The 25,527-nt window shown below is 41.2% G+C and overlaps 8 protein-coding genes across 18 annotated transcripts in view; 5 read left to right on the forward strand and 3 right to left on the reverse strand.

Moving 5' to 3' along the window:
- The window catches only part of LOC104823946 (transcription factor MYB21-like), a 1,661-nt gene extending 1,537 nt beyond the window's left edge, over window positions 1-124 (reverse strand). The window contains exon 1 of the mRNA XM_010555748.2: window positions 7-124. Within this exon, the coding sequence (XP_010554050.1) occupies window positions 7-27 (21 nt within the window). The 5' untranslated portion in view covers window positions 28-124. The remainder of the gene's footprint in view (window positions 1-6) is intronic.
- Window positions 125-757: 633 nt separating this feature from the next.
- On the reverse strand, window positions 758-3,311 carry LOC104823947 (ADP-ribosylation factor). 3 transcript variants are annotated; one of them, XM_010555749.1, is made up of 7 exons: window positions 3,227-3,311; window positions 2,592-2,759; window positions 2,153-2,223; window positions 1,760-1,879; window positions 1,269-1,387; window positions 1,098-1,179; window positions 758-965 (listed from the first exon to the last, which is right to left on the reverse strand). In XM_010555749.1, exons 2-7 carry the CDS (start codon window positions 2,737-2,739, stop codon window positions 960-962), a joined length of 546 nt encoding a protein of 181 aa, XP_010554051.1. In that variant the 5' UTR covers window positions 2,740-2,759; window positions 3,227-3,311; the 3' UTR covers window positions 758-959. The 3 variants fall into 3 exon arrangements, with proteins under 3 accessions (XP_010554051.1, XP_010554053.1, XP_010554052.1); XM_010555751.1 differs by lacking the exon at window positions 3,227-3,311 and adding an exon at window positions 3,166-3,213; XM_010555750.2 differs by lacking the exon at window positions 3,227-3,311 and adding an exon at window positions 2,924-3,213.
- A 440-nt stretch (window positions 3,312-3,751) lies between these two features.
- LOC104823948 (zinc finger CCCH domain-containing protein 41-like) lies at window positions 3,752-8,512 on the forward strand. Of its 2 annotated transcripts, XM_010555753.1 has the most exons (6): window positions 3,752-4,110; window positions 4,540-5,292; window positions 5,715-6,848; window positions 7,186-7,503; window positions 7,678-8,216; window positions 8,312-8,512. In XM_010555753.1, the coding sequence occupies exons 2-5, from the start codon at window positions 4,585-4,587 to the stop codon at window positions 8,173-8,175; spliced, it is 2,658 nt and encodes an 885-aa protein (XP_010554055.1). In that variant the 5' UTR covers window positions 3,752-4,110; window positions 4,540-4,584; the 3' UTR covers window positions 8,176-8,216; window positions 8,312-8,512. The 2 variants fall into 2 exon arrangements, with proteins under 2 accessions (XP_010554055.1, XP_010554054.1); XM_010555752.1 differs by having other exon boundaries at window positions 7,678-8,512.
- Window positions 8,513-8,926: 414 nt separating this feature from the next.
- LOC104823949 (mitogen-activated protein kinase kinase 3) lies at window positions 8,927-13,468 on the forward strand. 3 transcript variants are annotated; one of them, XM_010555755.2, is made up of 10 exons: window positions 8,927-9,098; window positions 9,529-9,640; window positions 9,730-9,984; window positions 10,459-10,677; window positions 10,872-11,009; window positions 11,131-11,298; window positions 11,383-11,496; window positions 11,955-12,062; window positions 12,174-12,268; window positions 12,922-13,468. In XM_010555755.2, the coding sequence occupies exons 2-10, from the start codon at window positions 9,539-9,541 to the stop codon at window positions 13,283-13,285; spliced, it is 1,563 nt and encodes a 520-aa protein (XP_010554057.1). In that variant the 5' UTR covers window positions 8,927-9,098; window positions 9,529-9,538; the 3' UTR covers window positions 13,286-13,468. The 3 variants fall into 3 exon arrangements, with proteins under 3 accessions (XP_010554057.1, XP_010554056.1, XP_010554058.1); XM_010555754.2 differs by having other exon boundaries at window positions 8,927-9,092; XM_010555756.2 differs by lacking the exon at window positions 8,927-9,098 and adding an exon at window positions 9,188-9,208.
- Window positions 13,469-14,073: 605 nt separating this feature from the next.
- On the forward strand, window positions 14,074-16,418 carry LOC104823951. Its single transcript, XM_010555757.1, has 5 exons — window positions 14,074-14,398; window positions 14,519-14,592; window positions 14,925-15,230; window positions 15,307-15,390; window positions 15,800-16,418. The coding sequence occupies exons 1-5, from the start codon at window positions 14,165-14,167 to the stop codon at window positions 16,110-16,112; spliced, it is 1,011 nt and encodes a 336-aa protein (XP_010554059.1). The 5' UTR covers window positions 14,074-14,164; the 3' UTR covers window positions 16,113-16,418.
- Window positions 16,419-16,862: 444 nt separating this feature from the next.
- Window positions 16,863-19,286, forward strand: LOC104823955 (ribosomal RNA-processing protein 8-like). Of its 3 annotated transcripts, none has more exons than XM_010555772.1 (10): window positions 16,863-17,108; window positions 17,216-17,277; window positions 17,555-17,606; window positions 17,814-17,928; window positions 18,008-18,102; window positions 18,198-18,304; window positions 18,420-18,534; window positions 18,622-18,666; window positions 18,773-18,846; window positions 19,195-19,286. In XM_010555772.1, exons 1-9 carry the CDS (start codon window positions 16,914-16,916, stop codon window positions 18,842-18,844), a joined length of 858 nt encoding a protein of 285 aa, XP_010554074.1. In that variant the 5' UTR covers window positions 16,863-16,913; the 3' UTR covers window positions 18,845-18,846; window positions 19,195-19,286. The 3 variants fall into 3 exon arrangements, with proteins under 3 accessions (XP_010554074.1, XP_010554073.1, XP_010554072.1); XM_010555771.1 differs by lacking the exon at window positions 19,195-19,286 and adding an exon at window positions 18,945-19,094; XM_010555770.2 differs by lacking the exon at window positions 19,195-19,286 and having other exon boundaries at window positions 16,864-17,108; window positions 18,773-19,094.
- Window positions 19,287-19,384: 98 nt separating this feature from the next.
- Window positions 19,385-22,811, forward strand: LOC104823954 (uncharacterized CRM domain-containing protein At3g25440, chloroplastic). 2 transcript variants are annotated; one of them, XM_010555766.2, is made up of 5 exons: window positions 19,385-19,570; window positions 19,762-19,899; window positions 20,093-20,381; window positions 20,713-21,114; window positions 21,490-22,811. In XM_010555766.2, exons 2-5 carry the CDS (start codon window positions 19,814-19,816, stop codon window positions 22,450-22,452), a joined length of 1,740 nt encoding a protein of 579 aa, XP_010554068.1. In that variant the 5' UTR covers window positions 19,385-19,570; window positions 19,762-19,813; the 3' UTR covers window positions 22,453-22,811. The 2 variants fall into 2 exon arrangements, with proteins under 2 accessions (XP_010554068.1, XP_010554069.1); XM_010555767.1 differs by having other exon boundaries at window positions 19,482-19,549.
- Window positions 22,812-22,916: 105 nt separating this feature from the next.
- On the reverse strand, window positions 22,917-25,359 carry LOC104823953. 3 transcript variants are annotated; one of them, XM_010555763.1, is made up of 2 exons: window positions 25,216-25,359; window positions 22,917-24,695 (listed from the first exon to the last, which is right to left on the reverse strand). In XM_010555763.1, the coding sequence occupies exons 1-2, from the start codon at window positions 25,264-25,266 to the stop codon at window positions 23,601-23,603; spliced, it is 1,146 nt and encodes a 381-aa protein (XP_010554065.1). In that variant the 5' UTR covers window positions 25,267-25,359; the 3' UTR covers window positions 22,917-23,600. The 3 variants fall into 3 exon arrangements, with proteins under 3 accessions (XP_010554065.1, XP_010554067.1, XP_010554066.1); XM_010555765.1 differs by having other exon boundaries at window positions 22,917-24,679; window positions 25,182-25,359; XM_010555764.1 differs by having other exon boundaries at window positions 22,917-24,870; window positions 25,216-25,303.
- Between the last annotated feature and the right edge of the window lie 168 nt (window positions 25,360-25,527).

Genomic DNA, 25,527 nt, shown 5'->3' on the forward strand with positions numbered 1-25,527 from the left:
TGAACCGCTGCTTCCTATTTTTTCCATTGTTTCCTTCTTCTCTTGAAATTATTATATATTCTTTGTACTTTCAGTACAATTATATATATATATATATATATTTACTACTTTACTATTGAAATATTTATGTATGCTGTTAGAGAGGAGGAGAGAGAAAGAGAGAGCAGTATGGTGATGTATTGAGTGTGGTGTGGGTAGCTGCGGCTTTTTATAGAGAGAGTTTGCAAGATGAAATTCGCCCACGTTATTAATATTAAGAACCGTTAATTTAACTCTAAATTTATATTACTCTATAAGCTGAATTTATAAAGTAATTAATCGCATATGAATTAATTTTATTTTTTTTGTCCTATAATAATTTAAAAAAACACATGGTAGCCTCGAGACCCAGTCTCTCTCGTATTATTAGCATCCCATACATGCATGGTTGCATGGGCAAGCACCCGCCATGTCTACGCGTTTCTATACATGCGCATGCATGTGTAAGTGTGAAAATCGTGCATATGTTTATGTTAAGGCACCTACTGACGCGTTTGTGGATATAGATGCATGATAGACATGCATGCATGGGCATGGCTGCAAATTCTCCTGCATACGCTCACATCTCTCTCTCTCTCTCTATGTGTCCATGTATATTATACGTGTAAATTCGTTCCAAAGCGCCTTTTTTTTCCCACGCGAATTTACATTTGCTGGCACGTCGAATAATGAGAATGGATACTGATGACAATCTTAACTACCAGTGGGCCCCACGAGCTGAAAAACGAACGGAGAGGATTTGGATTTTATCTATGTGGTTGAGAGATCACTGAACATCCAGGGGTCTGACGACGACAACTCCAAACAAAGAAGACGCGCGCGCGCGCACACAAAAAAAAGGGTTGAAATAAAAGAATGAGGAGAAGAATCATATCATTCATCATACGATGTTTTCTCCAGGAGGCTCGTACCTTTTGCTCTTACGCCTGAAAAACAATAGAATTCGAAACCCGTTTGAAAATTGTTAACACCAACAACGAAGAAGAAGGAAAACAGAGAGGGTCGCGTTCGATAACTGTAAAGAAAGATCTCGCTACGAGTTACACACACACACTTGCCTTGCTAGCGATGTTGTTGGAAAGCCAGTCGAGGCCCTCGTAAAGGCCTTCCCCGGACGTGGCACAAGTGCTCTGTATGTACCTGCAATATCCGAGAGTGTTAGGGTTACGTATCTAACGACGAGCCGAGATTCAAAATTCAGAAGCTGTGAATGAAGAAAGGTCTCTTACCAATGGCGCTGCCGAAGAGAATGGAGCCCGAGCTTGTCGGTTATTTCCGCGGCGTTCATCGCGTTGGGAAGATCCTGCTTGTTTGCAAACACTAGCAGAACAGCGTCTCTCAGTTCATCCTGCAGCGAGATTTAAAGCAAGACAAGGAGAAGAGGAATTACAAAGACATGATAATATATAAAGATGTGTGCAGGAAATCGGTCTTCGCTCTATTAGAATGCATATCTGGTTTAGTACGGATTAGTTCGGTGCTCAACCAGATGGACATTTTCAACATAGGAGTGCTTTGGGATCAAGGAACTAGTTCATACACGACCTCGAAAATGTGGAAATCGATAGAAGAAGTTCAAGATGATAATTATCGTAAGGAAAGCCAGACAACAGAGGTATGATTCCAGATGAAAAATGTTGGAAAGAGACAGACAACTGAACCTCAAAACCGTATCGAGCAGATAAATTTGGAGGAAGGAATTGATAAAGAATTCACCAACCTCATTCAACATACGGTGCAATTCATCTCTTGCCTCGACAACACGATCCCTGTCATTACTGTCCACCACAAATATAAGACCCTGGGTGTTCTGGAAGTAGTGCCTCCACAATGGACGGATCTGTTATTAAAATTTAAAACCATCAAAAATTGCTCAGGATATCATTTGGAACTTGGAAAAACAGTTCCAGAAGAATACGAGATCGAGAGGATCAAACATGTCAACTTGAACCATCATTACTACAGTGATAAGTACGGAACTTAAAAAATCCAAATTCCAAACGAACCCACATAGTACATAAAAACCTATGGGCAGATGAATTTTCCCGAGACCAGAGAATGAACTTCACCAATGACCAATCATCAATGCCACAGTTAATTTCAAGATGTCTACCTTGTCCTGACCTCCAACATCCCATACAGTGAAGCTGATGTTTTTATACTCAACTGTCTCGACATTGAATCCTGCCAAAAACAGTCAATTAGTCATAACGAGTTAAATCCTTCTACATCTAAATTAGTGCTGCAAAAACAATCAATCAGTCATAACGAGTAAAATCCTTCTACATCTAAATTAGTTCTGCAATATAGTTATGTATATATTAATATTACAGAAGCAGAACCGACGTCTGAGAGAGCAAAGAAGCTTTATGGTTGCACAATAAACTTTCAGGGAAGTTTCTAGAAAGGATTCAGCAACAATTCGGGTTTTCAGCGGTTAACATAAGAACCCAATTCCAGTTCAAAGTGTCATCAGAAGGGCAGAGAACTCAACTCAGAGGTCATCATATAAGATGAGATTACAAAAGCTTCACGAGATAATCGCCCCTTACCGATGGTAGGGATCGTGGTGACAATTTCACCGAGCTTCAGCTTGTACAAAATGGTAGTCTTACCAGCAGCATCCAAACCAACCATCAGAATACGCATTTCCTTCTTGGCAAAAAGCCGGCTAAACAGCTTAGTGAAGCTCAGCCCCATGTCTGTCTTGCTCTATAGACCTAATAACCATTCACCATATACGCAAACATAACCATCCAATAAAGCGCAGCGAATTCAAATCACAGACAAAGAGTACATCGAATAAACCTCAAATAAAAAGAGGTAAACAACATGGAGTAAGAGAAAATATGAAACTAATGAAACTGGATCAAGAATCTCTCACAAAGCAATAATCCAACGTCGAAGATCTAAGCACAGCGCAGACACGCGAGAATTCGACCAAACAGAAGCGGAAACAAAGATCAAAATCCAGAAAACACGATCCTCTAAGCAACTTCTGAAGATGTGACAGCAGAAAATGGATCGAATCATAAATCCAGAACCACAGAGCCAAATGCTTAAAGGATCGATCAAAACAACTCAAATGGAAAATCAAACGAGGCATCGATCGAAACGTGAGACTACATGATGAACCGACGAACAGCTAAGCTTAGGGAGGATCGAAGGCGAAAAATGAAAGATTTACCTCAGAAGAATTTATTTTCGGGAAGAGAATCCGCTGAGCAATGCTCCCTGATTCAGAGGCTTCGTCTTCGGTTTTGTCATCATTGTGGGCTTTTCATTTTATTTTTTTTTTTGGTAAAATTTTATTCTATTTGTTCTTTGGGCTTTTATTTGTCCAAGCCCACTTTGATTGTATATATACTTGTATATTAGTTTTAGTAATTTATTAGGTTTTTTTCTAATAATTGTGAAATAGCAAAAAAGTTGCATATCCATAGTAATCTCAATAAAACTGAAGCAAAAATAAAATTATATCCTAATTATCTTTTCTTTATAAGATTAAATATCGTGACGTGTACACATATCTTTGAAACGAGACATGCAATAAAAATACCAAAATTTTTAATTCACAGGAAGTTTGGAAAATGTCGAGGCACAAACGAAAATGAATACATATAGTGGGGTCATAATGAAAATATGAAAACATTGGGGGATTAAACCCAGATTTCCGTCCTCACCTAGCCTTGTTTATTCACTGCACATTTTATTTTGTTAAAAATAAAAGAAAGCTCTCTCTCTCTCCTCTCCCCCTCTCCTCTGCTGTTCCTCAGCTCCTTGAAACCCTTGACGACGATGGAGCAGTCGTCATCGGCGGCGTGAATCTCAGGTTTCTCGTTGCGTCGTTTTCGGTCCGACGGTGGAAAACTCCGACTCGGATTGCTTCCAATTCACGATCCCGCAATCTTCCTCTCCACCGCTCTCGTTAATTTCCGTTCCCGACATGCTCCTCCATTGTTTCGTGGAGTAGGTTTGTCTCTCGTGTCGGAAAATCACGCTTAATTCCGCCTATTGGCTCTGGAAAAGAGCGATAAAATCATTGGTCCTCCGATTGTTTTGGAAGAATTCGTAAGATATTGTTTTCTCTATCGCTTTTCCATTTTAATCCGCGTTTGTGAGTTTTCCGTATAAACCCTAAGTTTCCTGCTACTAATTGTTGTTCCCTGGAGCTCCCTGGAGCCTCATGATTGATTAGGGTTTTCCAGTGGTGGAAATTAGGAGCTTAATCCAATAGCTTGTGCGCAGTATGAACCGTGCTGTTCTAGGTTAATTTGTTGGATCTTGGGAGTTGGTCTTTTTGTTTCAAATCGGTAGGGGGAAAGGTTAAGTTGGTAATTGTTGTTGAGGATTGATTGTGGATATCGCTCATTAGGGTTTGGAGGGGAATAATTCTATTTACTTATGTTCTATAAGACTGCAAAGAATTTCATCCTCGTTTTTCTATTTTTTTTATTTTACTGTTTGTGCAATAATTTGATGGACATTAAACTGTTTCAGAGTTTGGTATGAAATATCACAAGCTCTGTGGTTTCTAGAGGATAAATGGAACTTTCTGTTTCCTCTCCGAAGCAACGAGTGCTATCTCCTCCCGAGTGTATGAGTGATCCGGAGGAGCAGGAAATCAGCGAGGAGGAGGATGATGATCGCAACCATAAGCATCGTAGGAAAGAAACAAGGTCTCAGTCCTTGGAACGAGATAGTTCAGATCAGATTTTCACAAGGCCTCACAGGAAAAATAATAGACATTCTGAAAATGGGAATTCTCTTAATGATCATGAAAAGTGGCATCCAGGTGGTGCAGCACGTGTACAGTTTGATTCAAACCAAAGGATTAGGCCAAACCAAACTTTTTCTAGGGACACCGGTCCTGGAAGAGGTAGAGGGAGAGACTATGGTTCCTGGGCCCAGCGTGGTTCCAGGTTCAACCCTGTTGATCTCTCATCTCATATGGTCCAAGTTGGCGGTATGAATCCTGGTATATTTGGAGGAAGGGGACTATCTGGTGTTTCAACCGCACAAAATGCACCATGGCCTGCTTTTGGAATGCTTCCTGGGATTCCAACTGGTGGCTTAGATACTCTCCACCCAATTGGTCTGCCAGGGTCTCTCAGACCACCCTTAAATTCTCCACTCAACCTTCCTGTTCCTCGGCAACGGTGTAGAGACTTTGAGGAGCTTGGATTTTGTCTCAGAGGAGACACATGCCCCATGGAGCATGGAGTGAATCGCATTGTTGTTGACGATGTTCAGGTGCCTTTTTTTCCCAAGTTGCTCGAATTCTTTTCTCTTCAATATTTTGAACCAAGAGCTTTTCTTGGATAATTGAGTACCTTTTGTTCAGTCCTGACTCCTGCTGTGATTAAAACTTTCCTGCTGCTATTATTCTTGATTATGCTGCTAGAGAGTATGACCTTTTCATGCCCTTAGGCATTGAATGCTGTTTGTTGGCCATGAAATTAAGTATATAAGCTCAATCTCTATTTCACTGTTGGTTCTAGTTAACAAGGCATTCTGAAACTGTCAGATTTCATTTCCTGTCTGCTAGTTGCACATCATGCTAGCGGTTTTCTGAAACATTGTATTGTGTGAATATCCTCCTATTACATTATTCTCTTTCTGGTGTAAAATTCAGTTTGCTGTGATTAATTTTCTTCAGTTTGGCATTCATGCAGAGTCTTTCACAATTCAACCTTCCAGTTACACTCCCTGGTGCACCTCTTCTGGCAGCTTCTTCTAAATCTGTGCCTACCCATTTTGGTAGCTCTTCTACATATATGAATGCTAAAGGGGTTAATGGAAAAAATAACGAGGGTGGAATGACTGTTGAAGGCTATCCTGGCGCTGTTGGAACTGATTTTTATGACCCTGATCAACCTTTATGGAACAACAATGCTGGTGAAACTTCAGGTGCAATGTCTGGCCCACATGGCATTGATGAAACTGTAGCAACAGTGGGTGATGGTAACCGAGATGAAACTGAAAATTTGTGTGGTATCAGAAACTCAAGAAGCATTAGTCAATCTGTTTGGGGCAGAATCTGTGGTTCAAAAGATGAAGGGAATTTCAAAGGGGAAGCTGATGCAACATTGAATTCATTGTGTGGTCTCGAAGATCAAGTCAAGGAGGTCTCATTCAGTTCATCTAGACAAGGAAAGCGGAATCTTGCTGGTGAAACTGTTTCCAAAATTGATTCATCCAAGGCACTTAATGATGCGATAACCGATACAAGGAAACACTCTCAGAAGGCAATGCGGACGCTATTTGTCAATGGGGTTCCCCGTGAGAGCAACAGGAGGGAGCTCCTTCTCGCCCATTTTCAGAAATTTGGAAAGGTTATTGACATTCGTATTCACTTAAACAGTGAGCGAGCATTTGTTCAGTTCTCTAAGCGCGAAGAGGCCGTTGCTGCTCTCAAGGCACCTGATGCTGTAATGGGTAACCGCTTTATCAAACTTTGGTGGGCAAATAGGGATAGCATCCAAGATAATGGCCTGAGCACTGGAAATGGTGCAACTGTGACCGGCCATGGTATTGTATCTTCTGGAGGACAAAACAAATTTCTTATTGCAACAACATCAAAGAGCAACCATGTTTCTGCCGCTCTGAAGGGTCCTGTTCTCCACACTGGTGAAGCTCCATACTCTGAGCAGGCTAAGCCTATGGTCACTAACGTTCCCAAGGTGCCACCTCAGCAGAAAAAATCAGAAGCTCTCGAGCAGCTGAAGGAGGAACTCCGGAAAAAGCAGGAAATGTTGGAGCAGAAACGTAATGAATTCCGCAAACAGTTGGCCAAACTCGAAAAAAATGTAAGAACTAGTAACCAAATCTTACTGTGAATCAGTTCTGTTATATGCCTTTCTTTTGAAAGGGAAAAATGTCATTCAGGTGGAAATATTTAAACCTGAAAAGCAACTGAAACACAAGTACCGACATAATAGGATTATTTATCTCAGAAACATTTTTTGAAAACTAAAAATGATGCAAAATGCTATTATGGTAGGCGAACTGTAGATCAGAATATAGCTTGGACTTATCCATGTTGCGTTTGATTATGAATAGATTCAGAAGCATGTTGTATGAATACTTTTCGTCTTGTAATACCTTTTATCGTCTGTCTCTAATCTTTGTTCTAAATCTTCTCAGACAACGGTCGTCAAGGGTGATGAAAATGAAGAGCCGGCTTCAAAGCGCCTTAAAGTGGGTACGCTGGCTGATCCCAATGCTTCCACTCCGTCACCAAAATCGGAGTCTTTGGCACAGAAGAGTAGTAAACTTGCCCAGAAATCGGTGCCCACCTTTAAGCTAATCACGGAAACACCATTGCAAGAATCAAAAAACGTGAAGCAGCGAACTTATCCCTTTGGGACGAGTATGAGCACTCCTGTGGTGAATCGATTCAAGCTGGACAACCGCACCACTACCATCAAAGTGGTTCCTCCTTTACCTACTGGTTTAGCTGATGTATGTCCCCTTTTCGTATTTTCAGTTTCTTTTTTTATCCACTCAATTAACAAATTCCATATCCATTTGATTAGAGAGAAAACCGACCCTGTCGTTGCACTCGTTCGCAATCCATGCTGGTGCGATATCGGTTGATCATGTCTGATTTTGAACTCCTTACTTTGTTCCTCCCAGGTTGATGTCTTAAAGGAACACTTCTCGGCCTTTGGCGAGATTTCCAAAGTGGACATAGAAGACGAGGGACCGAGCGATGGTGGTGGAGCCAAGGAAAAGGATACATCTAACAAAAACCGTGAAATCCATGTTACGTTTTCGAAACGCAGTGCAGCGGAGAATGCGTTTGCCAACGGCAAGTGTTGGAAAGGGAACGTCTTGCAGCTCGTGTGGGTAACACGGCAAACCGGTAAAGACCTGAGAAACTCGGGGAAGTCATCTTCTGTTCAAAACGTCACTAAAGCAGCGGAATCTTCTTCTTCCGACCCGATCACTACAAATGTTTCTGGGGAAGAAGAATCACATGACACTCACGTTCAGGATAAGAATGTTTCTGTGGAAGAAGCTTCTGATAACCGAGAGGACGATGGAAGGGACAACAATGAGGCTTCCGAGGCTGTTGGAACAGATGAAGAGAAACAGTCCGAGGAAACGATGAGGATCGGATCTGCGGAATGATTGGTCGGAAAAAGATGATCAAGGGCTTGTTGTACAGTGAGGTAATATTTGTCTCGGAACTCTTTTTTTTTTTTTTGGTTTCGTCTAGAGATCGTTTCGTGCCGATTGGCGAAACATTACAATTTTTGGCTGGCAGCTTTACATAATCTAAAGTAAGGGCTTTTCCTCTAAGTGTTCAGAGGATGTAACAAAAGAGACACGGTTTCGGATTCGGATTTGTCACTCTTTTGCCCATCGTAGCAACAAGCATTGTCTTGTTTTCCAGCTGTTAGGCGTTCAGGTGAAAAGAACAGGAATTTGAAAATTTTTACCCGTTTTTTTTTTTAGTGGTTATGGAGTTCAACTGTATACAGTTTTCGTTGTCTGGTTCAGGGCCTGTAGTTTTATTTGAAGTTTAGAATGATAGTATGGAACAGAAACATCCCGGTCATTTTATCCCAAGATAATTTATTTATCTTAGAAATTTGGTATATCCACTTTGATTTTAATTATAAAATATTAGTGAACTTTTAATTCAGACCTGGAAAATACAATTCATGTTTGAACCTTGAAAAATAAAATAAGAAGAAAAAATTAATAAAATCGCGGCAAATAGAAATCGCTTATCGGGGCCCCTTGCCCATATCAAGAATGATATGAAGGGCCTCTAAGGCCCAATAATCCCATAATTTTACTGTATAAGAAATTGGGTCCGTATAAGTTTAAACTCCGCACTGTTTAAGCTTATTAAGACGACACGTAGTTTCTCACTCTACCCATAGAACACAAGCTGTTCTCTTCGGGAAAACGTTAAAGCTCCGTTCCCGCATCTCAACTTCTCAAGGGCATCGATAAAAAGGAAACGCATTCGGAAGGAGGAGAAAAGGGTAATCGGAAGCGACGAATTTTGACAAAGAAGCGAATTTCGACACAAAAGGGTAACTGTAAGAGAGATGTTCATCTTTTTTTTCTTTTCTTCCTCCGACTTTTCTCTTGATCTCTTCTGGGTTTTTAACTGTTAATCACAAATCGTTCTTCTGGGTATTAAATTGTGGTAGGTTTTTTGATCGTGGGTCTAGAATGGTTAAACTTAATTTCTTTGAGTTCTGTTTTTTTGGTGATATTTAGATCGCTATCATTGTTTAGGTCTTTGATTTTTTCGATTGCAATGATCAGTGAGGAGTTACAAAAAGATAAAAAGAAGGGTTCATGGAGCTATGAACATGCGGTTTCAAATGAATTCGGTTGACCCATCACGAATTTTCTTTGATAAAAAAAACTATTGGAAAAAAGAAAAAAAAACTAAAACATAAATGATCGATGGAAGTGGAAAATGCATGAGGTTTGGTATTTGATTAATCTATGGTGTTGCAGGATCGTTCTCATGGCGGCTCTGGAGGAGCTAAAGAAGAAGCTGTCTCCCTTGTTTGATGTCGAGAAGGGTTTCTCTTCATCCTCAACTTTAGACCCAAATGACTCATATTTGGTAAGTTCAAACATTTTGATTCAGAAGAAGAATGCCGTGCCGGGTTTTCATGAAGCTTCTGATGTGGTAAAAAATATCATCTTGTGAAGTTATCAGATGGTGGAACCGTTAATTTACTTAGTAGATCATATGGAGTTTACAACATTAATGAGCTCGGGCTGCAAAAATGTGCTTCTTCTTCAGTCGATGAGTCAGATAATTGTGAGAAGACATATCGGTGTGCTTCACACGAAATGCGGGTTTTTGGAGCCATAGGCAGCGGGGCTAGTAGTGTTGTCCAGAGAGCTGTTCATATCCCGGGTCATAGAATTCTGGCCTTGAAGAAAATTAATATCTTTGAAAGGGTATATACTGCAGAACCCTTTTATTTTCCCCATTTTCCTTCTGCCTTCTAGAGTAAATATGAATGCATTTAGTTGGTAGGAAAATAAAAAAATGCTTGTTTCCATGATTCCCAGTTGCTTAATACTTTTCTCTTTTCTACTAGATGGATATGTAGTCAATAATTTGGATATTTTTCTCCTCCGCAAGTATTGTAAAGACTCCTTTTTTTTTTTTCTGAATATGGATTGGTCTCTTGATATTTATTGGTAAATGCTCCTGTAGAACTCTGGGTGTGGATAAGATACTGATCTCTAAGATAACATTAGCTTATGATTTGGGTAAAGATTGTTGTTTTAGTTAACAGACATTGCATTGGATAAGGTTTCTCCTCTATGTATAAGGGCAGATAAAAGTTTCGTTTTTCCATTGATCAGTTTCTTGATTTCTATGCTCTGGAATCCTTTGTTCTTAACTATTACTGATTGGGTATCCAGGAGAAAAGACAGCAAATACTCACCGAGATACGGACATTGTGCGAGGCTCCTTGTTATGAAGGACTAGTGGAATTTCATGGAGCGTTCTATAGTCCAGACTCTGGGCAAATCAGCATAGCCCTCGAGTATATGGATGGAGGATCTCTTGCAGATGTCTTAAAAGTCAAGAAGAAGATACCTGAGCCAGTTCTTTCATCTATGTTTCTCAAGCTTTTGCAAGTATTTATACTTATCCATCCATATATATTTCATTTGTGCCTCTAAGATTGACACACATATCACTAGTTGTTTCCGAGACACAAATGATGGGATTCATCCGAGGAAAGTTTATTGCTGCATATTTATGTTTTTCATGGATATAGAAATGCATTCATGTTAACCCGATATCCATTTGTGTCTCTAATGTTTTCAAGGGACTGAGCTACTTGCATGGAGTCAGACATCTTGTTCATAGAGACATCAAGCCTGCAAATTTGCTTATAAATCTCAAAGGAGAGCCGAAGATCACTGATTTTGGCATAAGTGCTGGCCTGGAGAATTCAATGGCAATGGTTAGTGATAAATCTCATGCTTCTTTTACCACAGAATTAGAATTACAGTATCAATCCACGGTTTTTTTTTTTTTTTTTTTTTTTTTTTTTTTTTTTTTGTTTATGCAATGATGGTTGCAAGTGTGCTACTTTCGTTGGAACTGTCACCTACATGTCCCCTGAGAGGATCCGGAACGAGGGTTATTCCTATCCAGCCGATATATGGAGCCTCGGTCTCGCCCTTCTTGAATGCGGGACCGGAGAATTCCCATATACAGCTAACGAAGGACCCGTCAATCTTATGTTGCAGGTGAATCAACTTGGTACCATTTTTTTGTTAAGTTGATTCCTTTCATGTAAAAAACTTGAATATTTCCATATGGCATGGTCGAAGATCTTGGATGATCCGTCACCGACACCCTCTAAGAAAGATTTTTCACCAGAGTTTTGCTCGTTCATCGATGCTTGCCTCCAGAAGGATGCAGATGCTAGGCCAACAGCCGATCAGGTATGTAAATAGAGACAAGTCGCCTTATGTAACATAAACATATGGTGGCCAGCAGCTCGTGATCAGTTCTTATTCATTTTTTTTCCTGGGATCGCTGTGGAAAAAAAGCTGACTTTGGAGAAGATTTTGTTCTAAGAACTGAACTTTAGAAGTATAGCATTGCTTCTGAAATGCATTTGGAGCATTTGAATCACGGTTTTGTTTTGTTTTATTCAAAATATCTATATTTTTACTAGGTCATTACTTTAGTTGTTAATGAGTTCAGTACTTGAACTGCTTGCTGTCAAGATTCGGTTTTTACAACGGGATTTTGTGTAAGCTTATGTGCTTTTTTCAGTCTTTTTGCATTATTTCTTCAGATATTCCAAGATCTAAGCTTTGATTAAAAAAACAGAAAAGAAAAGAAAGATTCTGTATAAGGATGACTGTCTCATAGGCGTTTCTTTGTGCTTGAACAGCTTCTGTCACACCCTTTTATTACAAAACATGAAAACGAAAGAGTGGACTTGGCCGCCTTTGTTCGGAGCATCTTTGATCCAACACAGAGGTTGAAAGATTTAGCAGATGTGAGTCTCTGATAATTAACTCTCTTTGAATTGTGTGGAATTTACAATATTGTTTTGTGTTTTTATGTTAAGTGTGCAGTGAAGATTTTAGTTTTGTGGTGTTTGTTTCAGATGCTTACTATACATTATTACTCGCTCTTTGATGGAGCTGACGAGCTTTGGCATCATGCAAAGACACTCTACACTGACACTTCTTCCACTCTCAGGTACTGAACCCGTCTCGATTCAAGATCACAGTTACACCCTTCTTCTTTCTTTTTGTTTTGGCGCGATTATCATACAGTACTGTAGGCATGAGACACCCGAAATTTTTGAGAATCCTGTCTACCCGCGAATCGGGTACCTGAAATTTTGGGTACTCATCAACCGACGAGACGAGCTCGAAGCTGTCGACGGTGAGAACTCGAGCTTCGGGTCTCGAGGGGAGAGGGGGCGAGCGAGGGAAGGCCATCACTTTCTGAATTTTGGTTGGAGTTTTGTTTAATTTGGAGAATCAGGGTTAGGGTTTGACCGAATCGACCCTTATCTCGCCTCCGCTTGCCCGAGTATTTTTCTTTTTCCTCCCACCTGGCCTCATCCTTCACAGCTTCGTTGCCTCTTCCCTTGCTGACTGGGTATCCTTACGGGTATCGTGAGCACTCGCTTTACTCCCCTGGGTATTCGACCCTCACGAGGTCGAGTCCGGGTTGTCTGACAGAGAAATACGAAAGGGCAAGGCCGAGGTCGGGTATGCAGGAAAACTCGGTATCCGACCTGTGTTCATCCGTACTCATTTATAATTATTATCAACGTAAAAACGTCACTTTATTTTACCCCCAAAACAGAAAAAATCGCAGAGTTTCTTGGTTTCCCTTTTCAGTTTCTCGGGGAAACACTACAAGGGATCAACCGAGATCTTCTCGGCATTATCAGACATAAGAGACACGCTGGCAGGAGACTTACCAGGCGAGAAACTCGTGCACGTGGTCGAGAAGCTGCAATGCAAGCCTCACGGGTCGTCGGGGGGAGTGGCGATACGAGCGAAGGGATCGTTCATAATAGGGAACCAGTTTCTGATATGCGGAGATGGGGTTCAGGCGGAAGGGATGCCGAGTTTCAAGGATCTATCGATCGATATCGAGAGCAGACGGATGGGTCGGTTTCAGGAACAGTTTGTCGTCGAGACAGCTGATCTCATCGGACGTTATTTCATTGCAAAGCAGGAGCTCTATATCACAAGCTAAGAGCTTCTTTCCTTCCGTAGACAAGAGTTGGAACTTCTGAGTAAGGTTCTTTGGTTTTGCTAAGGCTTTTACTTGCGCATATGTAGGTAAGAAATGAAACATGGGGGTATATATGAGAATTTTGTAAACTAAAGGGGCTAAATTGCTATTTAACTATAATGGTGCGAGTGGGATTGCCATTAACGATATATATATATATATATATATAAGCACGAAGTTCATATATATTTCGTTCGCGTTTGGTGCCCAATTTGGTTATTAGGATTAGGATTCAATATAGGAATGGTTAACAATTTTTTAAAATTGAATTTGAATAAGATTGTTTAAAAAATATTTATGAAAATAGAATAAAGCGATTGATATTGTTTTGGATCAATTAATGCATGTAGTTGAGAATTCGGGCTACATTTTTTTAATACTTTTGAACTTTCTTCGCTATTATACAACATAACATATAATTATATTATCACCGAAAATGTATTAATTATGACAAATAGCTCTGTGATTTTAAGACGATTAGTAGATGGAAAGGGATTTAATCATTTAATACCTGTGATGTTCCTAATAAACAAAGTTATAGTTGACCAAGATCCATTGGTTAACGTAAGGTAACCGTCTGTCACAGAAATCTGTATGACGGGCGAATCGAAGGGTAGTTAAAGGCCAATTTTACCGCCTCGTCACTTTATCATATCCCATGGGACCCGCATTTATGTGGGGCCTCTCCAACGTGATGGGGGTTTTGGCAGCCAATACGACATGAAAATGATATTTAAAGTCCCTTTCCCCTCCATTTTGATCGCCTCGCTTCTTCACCTCTCTCTCCTCTATTTGTTTCTGAGAAACCCTAGCTTCTAGAGAGAGAAACTCTTCTCTTCCATGGCGGAAGCAAAGAACATCGCCGGTGTGTCAGCCGCAGAGGACGAGCAGTATGGGTTCAAGCGGCAGGAGATGTATAGCAGCAACATCGCCGGTTCCGTTACTTCATACGGACGACATATTTTCCTCTACTACAAGAGTCCCGATGCGTGGCTTTCACGCGTGGAGGATGAAGGTCTCCCGCAGGTTCTTGCCTCGTCGCTCAAGGCTCGCAAAGCTGAAATCGCTGTTGAGGTGGAGAAAGTGTTCGATTTCGTCTTTAACCAAAAAAAAGTGCTCGATTTCGTCTGTTCGTGTCTCTCGTTTCAAATATTTTGCTTAGACATCCTTTGATTTTGTCGTTTTTCCCCGTAGACGAAGCTGACGGTCTGTGGAGGAGGTGAATCGGATGGAGACGTGTTGATTTTCCCGGAAATGGTCAAATACAAGTGAGTGCACTGTTTATTTTTTAAAAAATCTCAACTAATTTTCTTCTGAAAATGATCGACTAGGACTGGACTGCCTTGGTTTTAATTCTCGCTTCGAGGTTCGATTTGAATCATAGCTGATTAGTTTCTGCAGACCATTTTCATAAGATTCTAGTAACTGCCGAAGTTGGATTCTAGATCTTCAAGTATTTTACTCAGTTTAAAAGTATTTTGGATCTATAACACATACAGGATAAGCTGGTTTTCTACCAATGGGTTGAAATGTGCATACTTTCCTTCGTTACAGTTTGAGATGGTAATAATCTTTATCGTCTTGTTTTTTGTTGCTGAAGGGGACTTAAGGACTCAGATGTGGATGCTTTTGTTGAAGATGTTCTTGTTAATGGGAAACCATGGGCTCACGGGATCCAGGAGGCGTTAACCGGGTCCTTTGTATTTGTGTGTGCTCATGCTAGTCGGGACAAGAGATGCGGTGTTTGTGGACCACCTCTTATAGAGACGTTCAAGCAGGAGATAGTGTCACGTGGACTTCTGGATCAGATCTCCGTTTCGCCTTGTTCCCACGTCGGTCAACACAAGTATGCTGGCAATTTGATCATCTTCTGTCCTGATTCAGCTGGAAATATATCTGGCAATTGGTAAGAAAAATCGCTTGTATACCGGAAAAGATATTGAAATGTTATACTATGAGACGACCTTGCTATTTGAATGCAGGTATGGCTATGTGACTCCTGATGATGTGCCTGAATTGCTTGACCAGCATATTGCAAAAGGAGAAATCATACAAAGGATTTGGAGGTCTGTTTTCCTGCTTTTGTTTCTAGCCTGCTATAGATATCTCTGCCGAAACAGGTTTACATTTTCGCATATCGCATACAATTCTCAATGGCATCCAAAGCTGATAACCTTGCATGAGATGTATTCCCTTGTGTTGTGAAATTTTGTGGCTCCATCTTTTCTCTGGGTGGAATATCACTGATAGTGAATAGCAAGTGCTAGTATTATAGTGTAATCTTCTACTTTCAGAGATCAGTGTTTAGTGTATTGCCTCTACTGTTACTGAGCATGTTGTTTGCTAACAATACGAAGTTACAAGTTAGCATGTAATCTTTTTGTCCGTTGAATGCTTAGGTTTCAGTATTTTCTCCTTATTTCCACATAGCACCAGAATCATTCAGACACCTGAACCAAACAACTTTGATCTCAGGGGCCAGATGGGACTAATTGAAAACGAACCCGCAAAAGGGGATGGCCAGAAACTACCAAACGGGAACGGCTTAGCAGAGAACAAAACACGAGAGAACGATGGATTCACGGGAGGTTGTTGCCAGGGTGCAAATGGTGTGATGTCATGTTGCCGTGAAGAAAAGCCCGAACCAGTCGAGAAGAAAGGAATGTCCAAGCTGCCAAGCTTGTTCCGGTCACTGGAGAAGGACCAGGTGTTTAAGGCAGCCACCGTGTTTGGAGCTGTCGCAACAGTAGCCGCCGTGGCTCACAGCTTTTACCGAAGGTCAGGGTAGAACTTGAACCCGTGTCTGCCCTTCAATCTTTTTTCACTTACAAGTAATAATAATTTTCCCTCGAGTTTTGGTTGTGGATACATAGTATTAGTGTGCGGATTGCCACAGGAAAATAGGAAAAGAATACAATAATCTTGACACCACTTATCCGTTTTCCGTTTCGATGTGGGGCAACAAACATGCTAAAGGTCATTGATACGAGGTTGGGAAAAAACCCTATGATGTGTTTGTATCTTGTCTGAACCATTTTTTTTCTGTCGTTTTGCTTAAATATTTGTTTGTGTTAATGTTCTGATTGTTATTGTCTTTGCGTGCTAAAAGAACACAACGATGGGGTTGTCTAGCTTCGGTCCACATGCATAACCATAACCCTCCATATTTTTGTTCTATTTGGTCCGACTCGCATAACCGAACTCTTTTTTTTTAAAAAAAAAAATTGTTTATTTTTGCCTCTTTTCCCGATTTTGTTCATAAATGTCACATAATATGCGGTGTGAAATGTAATTCACATTTTCTTGGTGAAGGAAAAAAGTCGAGTCGATCAGACTCGACGATTATAATATTCTTGATGAATAATGGCAGTGTTCTTGATGGGTAATTTACATTTGCCAAAACTCATAAACTGGCATAGTATATTTTTCCTTTCGGTGAAAAGCTGGAACTAAAATAAATGGGTTTACAGTGAAAGCCTATTGGGCTTATTTTCATTATATGGCCCAAAATAATTAGATATATTCTCCCTAACCTAACGCACGGAATCGTCAGTGCGAGAAGGCAACGAACGAAGTATCGGAGTCCGCCATGAAAGAGGAGGGAAAAAGCAGGAAACGGAAGCGGCAAAAGCACCGCAAAACCCTAAATCCGAAGCTCCGTCAGTCACCGAAGAACCAGAACGACAAAAAACGTCCACGAGAGACCAAACCCCACCAAGTCCATGAACAAGGAGGTTCTTCCGCCTCATCGAAACGGTCAAAATCCTCTAATTTTCTCGACATGGTTCTCTCTCTCTCTCTCTATTTCTATTTGGATATTTTCTCTAGCCTTTTTTATTTTCATGGAAGTTTTCGAAGGTTTTGATCCACGAGTGTTGTTATGAATCGCAGCTTCGAGCGAGGTTAGCTGGTGGGCACTTCAGGATGCTCAACGAGAAGCTCTACACTTGCACGTAAGCTCTTTTTCTTCTGTTTGGCTCTCGAGAATTTGGAGTAATTGCAGACTGAATTGGTCTGTACTGTTCCAATACCGACACAGTATGTTTGATCAATGTCTTCCTGAGAAAACCGACCAGCATGCATCTAGATTCTAGCTTCAATCGATGTGCATTAGTGATCCTACTTTATGGTTGGATCAATATGCCTGTGTCGAGGAGTCGCAAACTAATTTCAAGTAGCTTTCTTCAGTTCCAAAACGTTTCGATTCATTCCCTTTCACCGTTTTCTCAGTGGAAAAGAAGCCCTCGACTACTTCAAAGAAGACCCCGAAATGTTTGATATGGTAAGATTAGCTTGAAACTGTAATTTCAGTCTTCTAGAAAATGCATCTTCCAACTTTTTTCAATCCTTAGTTGAATATCCGACCGAATCTAAAGCGCTCCATGTTTATTTCCATCATGGAAATCTCAATTCGTGTGGCTAAGAAACACACAAATTTGTTGGCTGTGGTGCTTGATGGTTATTCCGATAATTGACTTTGATTGGTCAGTATCACACAGGTTATCAAGAGCAGATGTCACATTGGCCTGAACTTCCTGTTAATACCATAATAAATTGGCTGAAGTCACGGAGCCCCTCTCTAGTTGTGGCTGATTTTGGCTGCGGTGAGATTTCTGATCCTTGTATGCTGCATTTTACTCCTTATTTTCTTCCAGCATATTGTCCTGATGCACCGTCTTTCAGGTGATGCGCGGCTTGCAAAGAGTGTGAAGAACAAAGTTTTCTCCTTTGACCTTGTCGCCAAGGACCCTTCTGTTATTGCCTGCGATATGTCCAATGTATGTCATTGTGATCGATAATGCATTCTTTATTTCATTATCTTTTCTCAGGCTTAGTGGTGGTGGTGGTAATGGTTTTGTGATTTCTCTGGCAGATTCCGCTTGAATCTTCATCCGTTGATGTTGCTGTATTCTGCCTTTCATTGATGGGAACCAACTATTCGAGTTACATCAGAGAAGCACATAGAGTTCTACGCCCAAGGTTGGCTGGTTTCTTCCCTGCCTGTCTGTATGATTATGTCCATGCCTGGTTGGTGTGTATGTATGTATAGAAGAAGGGAACATCTGATTAACCTTGGTTGGGGTGCACTCAACAGCGGTTGGCTTCTCATAGCAGAGGTAAAAAGCAGGTTTGATCCAAACAATGGGGGAGCAGACCCAAAAGCCTTTGTGAAGGCAGTATGTGATCTTGGATTTACGTCGGTCTCAAAGGCAAGTTATCATATAAATTCCCCAATTCAGCCATAATCAGATGTTCTTTTGTTTCCACTGAGCCTTACCTTACATCCCTTTATGCAGGACTTTTCAAACAAGATGTTCATATTATTTCAGTTTCAGAAAAAGGTCAGTGAGGACCCTGTCCTTTTAGGTTTTAGTCATAGCTTGGATTTATATCCCTGAGGCTACGCTTTTACCATTTCTATGACTCTGAACCTCTATTGCTTTGTAGGAGAACCCAAATTTGAAGAGGAAGGAAGTAGAGTGGCCAGAGTTAAAACCATGTTTATACAAACGCCGATGATTGTAAGTGAACACACAAGCCCTCGTTCTCGTTCTAGTTCCGACATAAGATTATGCGGATACACCGTACACGGGCCGATCTGAATTCTTTTCTGTTATAGGCTTTGTAGTTGTAGCCTATCTAATCTGCCGCGAGGGTCTGATATGTATGATGCAAGGAGAATATTGTCTTCGAGGCTATGCCGATCATATAAATGATCATCATAAACTTCGTCGGTTTACATAATCTAAAGTCATGTTTTTTCTTCAAATCTTGTGACTATTTATACAGTTTTTCATTTCATATCATAGAGGTTTTGTTGTTTGTGTTTCATGTTTAGTCTTCGGCTTGTTTGTGTTCTTGTCGGTAAGTCACACGCACACATGTGTACGCGGCGAAATGATGAAATTTAAATGTTCGTGGATTCAACTCAACCCCTTCACAAGATTTGGACCAAAATCAAAGAGATGCTCAGCGATGTTACTCGTTGGACTCTTGAGGCCCAAAATTTTATCAGTCCAAGTGCTCTCTCGAGAGGAGCTAAGATTCAGTGCGAGCAAGAGCACGGGAAGCAATCTGGGTCCTCTCCGAAATTCCGCCGTTTCACTAGAAAAGGCAAAATCGCGACGATCGGCGGAGAGAGAGAGAGAGAAGGGCGCGATCGATCACTGGCCGGAGAGTTCGTGTTCGTGGTCTGGTTCTCCTGGTGTCCGCGTTGTACATCCTGTTCGTTTCTTTCTCCTCTCTGTAAGAAAACTGGCATTTCTAGGGTTAATATAGGTTTGATATTAATGGCCAATATTGGGCTTTGATTGGCCCATCGGATGGTTAAGATATATATATATATATGTGTATGTAACATTTCGCTGGTCGAACCCGGATCGCCCGCCTGAGAGAGATTCATCCCTAAAACCCTCAAAACCTCGCTCTGGTTACAGGTCCTCCTGTAAGAAAATCTCCGCTCCTGTTCTTGTTTGTCTACCTGGACAGATGTTCGCGTCGAGGAACCTGCTCAGGCGTTGCTCGAGAAGTCATTTATGGTCTTCATCGTCCGTCCTCCAATCTGATTCCTTCAGGTAATTTCTTTCTTCTGCAGATCCTAGCCGATCATTTTCTTCTGTCGGATTTTGGGGTTTCTCGTAAACCCATCTGCAGTAGCTCTTTAGACATTCGAATTTTCTCGCTTAATGTCCGAATTCCAGGTTTGAGTTTTTGTGTCCGTTTCTGGATCAATCGTGATACTTCAATCTTCTTTTCGACGGTTTGTAGGAATCCGGTGCTGTTAAAGGAAGCCTCCACGAATCTGATTCCGAGGAATGGAATGCAGCCGAGCAGCTCTTGCGAAGGAAGTTCGAGTTCATTTCCGTTTTTTGTGTATCATCCTTTCAGAGGATGGGCTCGGGCTATGTCGACATCAAGGGGGCGGAGCATGAGGAGCAAAGTGGAGAGCCGAATGCGGAAAGAATCTGGTAAAACCCTAAGAGAGATAAGGAGAGCCAAGAAGTTGAAGAAGAAGCTCATGACCGATGAAGAAAGGCTCATTTACAACATCAAAAGGGTATCTTACTCCTTCTCTTTCCTCTAACCTACAACAGAGGATATTGGATAGACACTACCACAATCGATTTCTCGATTGTTTGGCTGATTAGATAAACGGGTAGTGTCCGTATTTACTAAAGTTTGAGGCTTTTGTGAATCGCTTGTCTCAAGAACGTTGGAGTAGAGCTTCTTTTACATGATAATTATGTTGGACAGTTGGAATATCTGTCAGGTGGAGATTTTAACACGGTGAAATGAATTGGGTAATTGGATCACTGAATATAGGGATAGTTCATAGTTCTTAATTTTTACTTTTCATGAAATGTTCTTGTATGTTGAATCCAACACAGGCAAAGAAGAAAGTGGCGCTTCTACTGCAAAAGCTCAAGAAATACGAGCTGCCAGAGCTGCCATCTCCGGTGCATGATCCCGAGCTTTTCACAGCCGAGCAGCTTCAGGCTTACAAGAAAGTCGGTTTCAAGAATAAGAACTATGTCCCCGTGGGTGTTCGTGGAGTCTTTGGGGGAGTGGTTCAGAATATGCATCTCCACTGGAAGTTTCATGAGACTGTTCAAGTCTGTTGTGATAACTTTCCTAAAGAAAAGATAAAGGAAATGGCTTCCATGCTTGCGAGGCTGAGCGGTGGGATAGTCATAAACGTACATAACGTTAAAACCATCATTATGTTCCGTGGCAGAAACTACCGGCAGCCCAAAAACCTAATCCCTGTTAACACTCTCACGAAAAGGAAGGTAAATCATATTTTTGTTCTCTCTTTTTCGTTGGTTTTTCCTTTTAGTTTATGCCTGTGATTGTAGCCTCACCTTGAGAAATTGTCCACCGAGGGAAATATCAGTTTAAGAAACATATTTCTGTCAGTCTAGGCACTCCAGGGTTACAAAGCTTCTTCTTTCTTTTTCTTTAGAAGCAAGACCTTTGTGCTTGGAGCACAATTCTTCAGTTCATATCATTATTTAAGATATATACTTTGATATTCTTGGTAGAAAGCTTCTTTTTTTCTTCTTGAAAAATGAGGCCTTTACGTTTAGAGTGTGGTTCCACAGTTTAGGCGGTCTTGAAAGATGTTCTGTGGTGGTAATATATGAATGAATACGCATCTATTGCAGGCGTTGTTTAAAGCCAGATTCGAACAAGCACTTGAATCTCAGAAGCTGAACATAAAGAAGATAGAACAGCAGCTTCGGCGAATGGGTGTTAACCCCGAAGATCCAGTTGCCATGGCTAGCATCCAGAGGGTGGCCTCTACATTTTTCAATGCCATAGACAGGAAGGAAGGAACCCCATACATCTTCCATGGAGATAAACAACCAGAACAAAGGCCTAGTGTCAGTAGAGAAGAATCAGAACCGGGTGATGATAGTGACCAAGAGGAACTAGACAGATTCATAGCTGAAATAGAAGATGCAGCAGACAAGGAATGGGCAGCTGAGGAAGCCGCGGAAAAAGAAGAATATGGTAGAATAAGGTATTGGAACCGAGAAGAGTTCAATGGAAGAACAACAGGGTCTGATAGGCACAGATATGGACCCGATGATCGTAGCATTGGTGGATCCAGGGGTAGGAACGAAATGGATGCACGTATGAAGAGGACATCTGATGGTAGTGATGATGATGATGATGATGATGATGATGATGGTGGTGGTGGTGGTGGTGGTGGTGGTGGATGGGATTCTGATGACGGTGATGAAGACGGTGAACTTCCACATAAGTTTGACAGAGCTAGAACGAATAGGGGAAGGCAGAGGGAGGAATTTAAGAGAAGAGGCAGTGATCTTCGGGTGAGGCAGAATGAGAATGTGTCTGAATCAGAAACTATGTTTAGTGATCTTGATAACACAATGTGGGATTCAGAAGACGAAAATGATGATAAACCCAAGCCCAGGTTCTCGAGAGATGATTACAAATCAACCCGTGATGAAGACGAAGATGCTTATTCATATGACGAGAGACACAGGAAAGAATCAGAATATAAAAAACCCAGTTACAGAAACGGAGGTTCTGTAAATCATAAGAATGACAGGAAGCCGAGGACGGGAAAACAGAGGGATGAGGATTGGGACAGTGATTAGCTTTAGAGCAGCAGAAACAACATTTCTCAAACTCTGTTCTGCAAGAATGAATCTGAAAACATGAGATTCGAGAGTTCCAGTCTTTGTATAGTAACTCTTGGTTGGCTTCCGGTTATTCCATTAGATTTGAAGATGATCTCTACCGATTTGAGCAGAGCCTTCAGCTTTAGGGTCAGATCCTGTTTGATCTTTAGATCAGAAAAAAGGAAATGAAGAACATGGACTGCAAAAAGCTGAGAACCTGGATGTTGTTTTTTTATCTGTCGTCGTTTCTCCATGAGAATTTTTTCTTACATTTTTGCTGTCATTGTCACCTGTTTTCTATCATAATCGGACTAATTTTCAAGTCAAACTTGTGAGATTGACTTTTGTTTTTTTAAATTGTGCTTTGTTCGACACATAGAAGAACGAGAGAGATGGTTAGGAGTGGGGATAAGGCGTTGACAATCGGTTCTTGGGTTTACTTGTTCGAAAAGGTAACTTTTTCAAAGCCAAGGAGAATCTAACAGAACAATCACCACCACTTTGCCAGTATTAGCAAAAGATTCCGCCTCAAGAAAAAGACATAGTTAACTTGAAAAAGCTAAGATCTTTGCCCTGATGCTGCATTGGCATCTCTTGGTGTCGTTCCCTCAGAAAATTCCAGAATCTGAACCACACAAGAATCTTAAAAAAACAAAATCCAAGTCTCCAAACATTGCTTGTACCTGACAAAAGAACATGCTTTGCCAACAAAGCTTCTTCAGACAAGATCCATAAGCCAATGTGGATACATGGTCAAGTCAAGGGTGAGAAAAGGGTATTTATAAGATGATGGAACGGAATAAAGGTTATATTATTAGCCTGAAGAAGGAAAAAATCTGGGATATATTGCATCTACCCAAAATAAGCTCTCTATCAGAAGAAACAGGAATGGACAGAGACGCCGTTTTTAAATCCAAGATCCTGTCAGATTCTTTCTGGGCAACATATCTAACATATTCAGGGTGTTTTCTCTTCTTTCGGACACAAGATGGATGTGCTCTTCATTTCAAGAACGGTCACAGAGGCATCAGTAACAGATCCTGAAGCTTTTTGTCTCTGCCCGAAAAATCTACTATGCGGCTTCAAACTATACAAGAACACTTCAACATGTTCATATAATAATGTCAGCCACTTTCTCTAAAGCAGTTCCCAGGCAATAGGTATTTGTACTGTTCTGCATTATCCAGCAGATGGGAAGGAAGATGGACTGCTGAATAAGACCTTGGGATAGGACCCATCTTACTGATAATCTCCTTGAACGTGTGTTCCTCGGGAATCATGTCGAACAGATCACTCCCTTTGCATACAACCTCTTGAATCCTCTTCGGGTTCAGGTAATGAGAGAATCTGACACGGTCCGAGTGGCTATACGCTTTCATCTTGAATATGAACTCGCTTATATGACGGAAACAGAAGCTGCAGTGCCACCCGGCATCAGATAACTTAACATCACTCTGCCGAAAATGTGCATACCGAGTTTTCCCGGGTTGGTACCGGTGGATAGACGCTCTCCAGCTCTTGTTGTCGACATAGTACTCGAAAGAATACAAGTAATTCTTCAGCTGAAGGTGGAGGATCGGAGGAATATCATCACACCATCTCAAAAGATTAACGGTGTGGGCACTCGGGATCTCGTCCACATCCGACATGATCAACAAGTCATCTTCTTGAATCCCCGCAATTCTAAGCAGCCGATCCAAAGCGACCCTTTGATATGCTTCCTCGATAAACGGGTTCTCCCCTTTCTTGAACCGTCCCCCAATAGTCCCGTAAGTCAGCCGCGGTTCTACAAACTTGAACCGTTCCTTACTGCCCTCGAAAACCAATGGCTTAACCAAGCCAGTGAACGTCGAGTTTGACTCGAGAAGCACAAACTGAGACACGTAAGGGTAAAGCTCGTTCCAACGGATGGTTAGAATGTCCTTTTCGTTGCTGAACAAGACAGCGTCAAAGACCCGCCTCGGGAATTGGCGGATTCCCCAGCCGTGAAGCTTGCAGAGAGTTTCCATGGACACATTCTCGTGATAATAGTGTGGAAGGAGAGTGAATGGCTTTGGAGGAGATTCCCAAAGCGGCCGGAGGAAATAGGTTACCTTCTGACCGTGCAAATACATGGAGAAGATACAAAAGGGTATCACCACCAACAGGACAATGCAGGTTTTCATGTCGAAACCTCGGAGAACACACTTAAGCCTCGTCACAGCTGCGGCTCGTGATCCCTGCAGCAAAATAATAATAGTAATAATAAAAAAAAGCCAAACAGTTCAACAATGAAGAACAACAGACTGATGGAAAAAAAATTCAAAAACAATGACGGCAGAAATGGCGAAGATTCCAGATTTCTAACATAACTTGCGTTGCATTGAACCCAAGTCATAACCACTTGGACATTGTCTGAAAATTCAAAAAATTCCAAGCTCCCCTGTTAATTCAGGCGATCAAAAAAAGTGGCATTTCCAGAAAAAAAAAAAAACACACACAAAGCCATTATCAGATTCTCGTCATTTCAAATCCAAGTTTACCGTACAAAATTGCATAAAGGAAAGCACACATGAAACATAATCAAAAATCGAGTTTATGGTTGTTCCAACAAGTAATTTACGAGTGTGCATGGAGAGCTACCCGTAGAAGAAACGAACAGGACCCAATTTCCCTCCAAACCCAGAGACCAGAACCCAGCATTCGTCTGAAAAATCTAATGAAACAAATATAATTTCGACGAGGAAAAACATAACTCACCTCTCCACAGACATCATCTGTCTTCTTCGAACAGTAATACCCATCGGACATGGTTCACCGGAACTATAAACCACACGCCCGACGGCTGAATTAATGCAGGATTCGTTTAATGCTACGCACTATGCAGGATCTCTCGAATTTATTTATTTTTTCTCCACGGAACCGAGAGAACAAAAATGGAAGAGAGCGACGCGTTTCAGCTTCTTCTGGCCGTTGGATTAATCCAGAGGGTTTTAAATCGTACGGTTGACGTTACTCCACGTGGGGAGAGGAGGAGACAACGACAGCCGCTCTCGATTAGCGGCAGGTAAA

The sequence above is a fragment of the Tarenaya hassleriana genome, unplaced genomic scaffold, assembly GCF_000463585.1.
Source record: "Tarenaya hassleriana unplaced genomic scaffold, ASM46358v1 Cleome4, whole genome shotgun sequence".
Taxonomy (NCBI): Eukaryota; Viridiplantae; Streptophyta; class Magnoliopsida; order Brassicales; family Cleomaceae; genus Tarenaya; species Tarenaya hassleriana.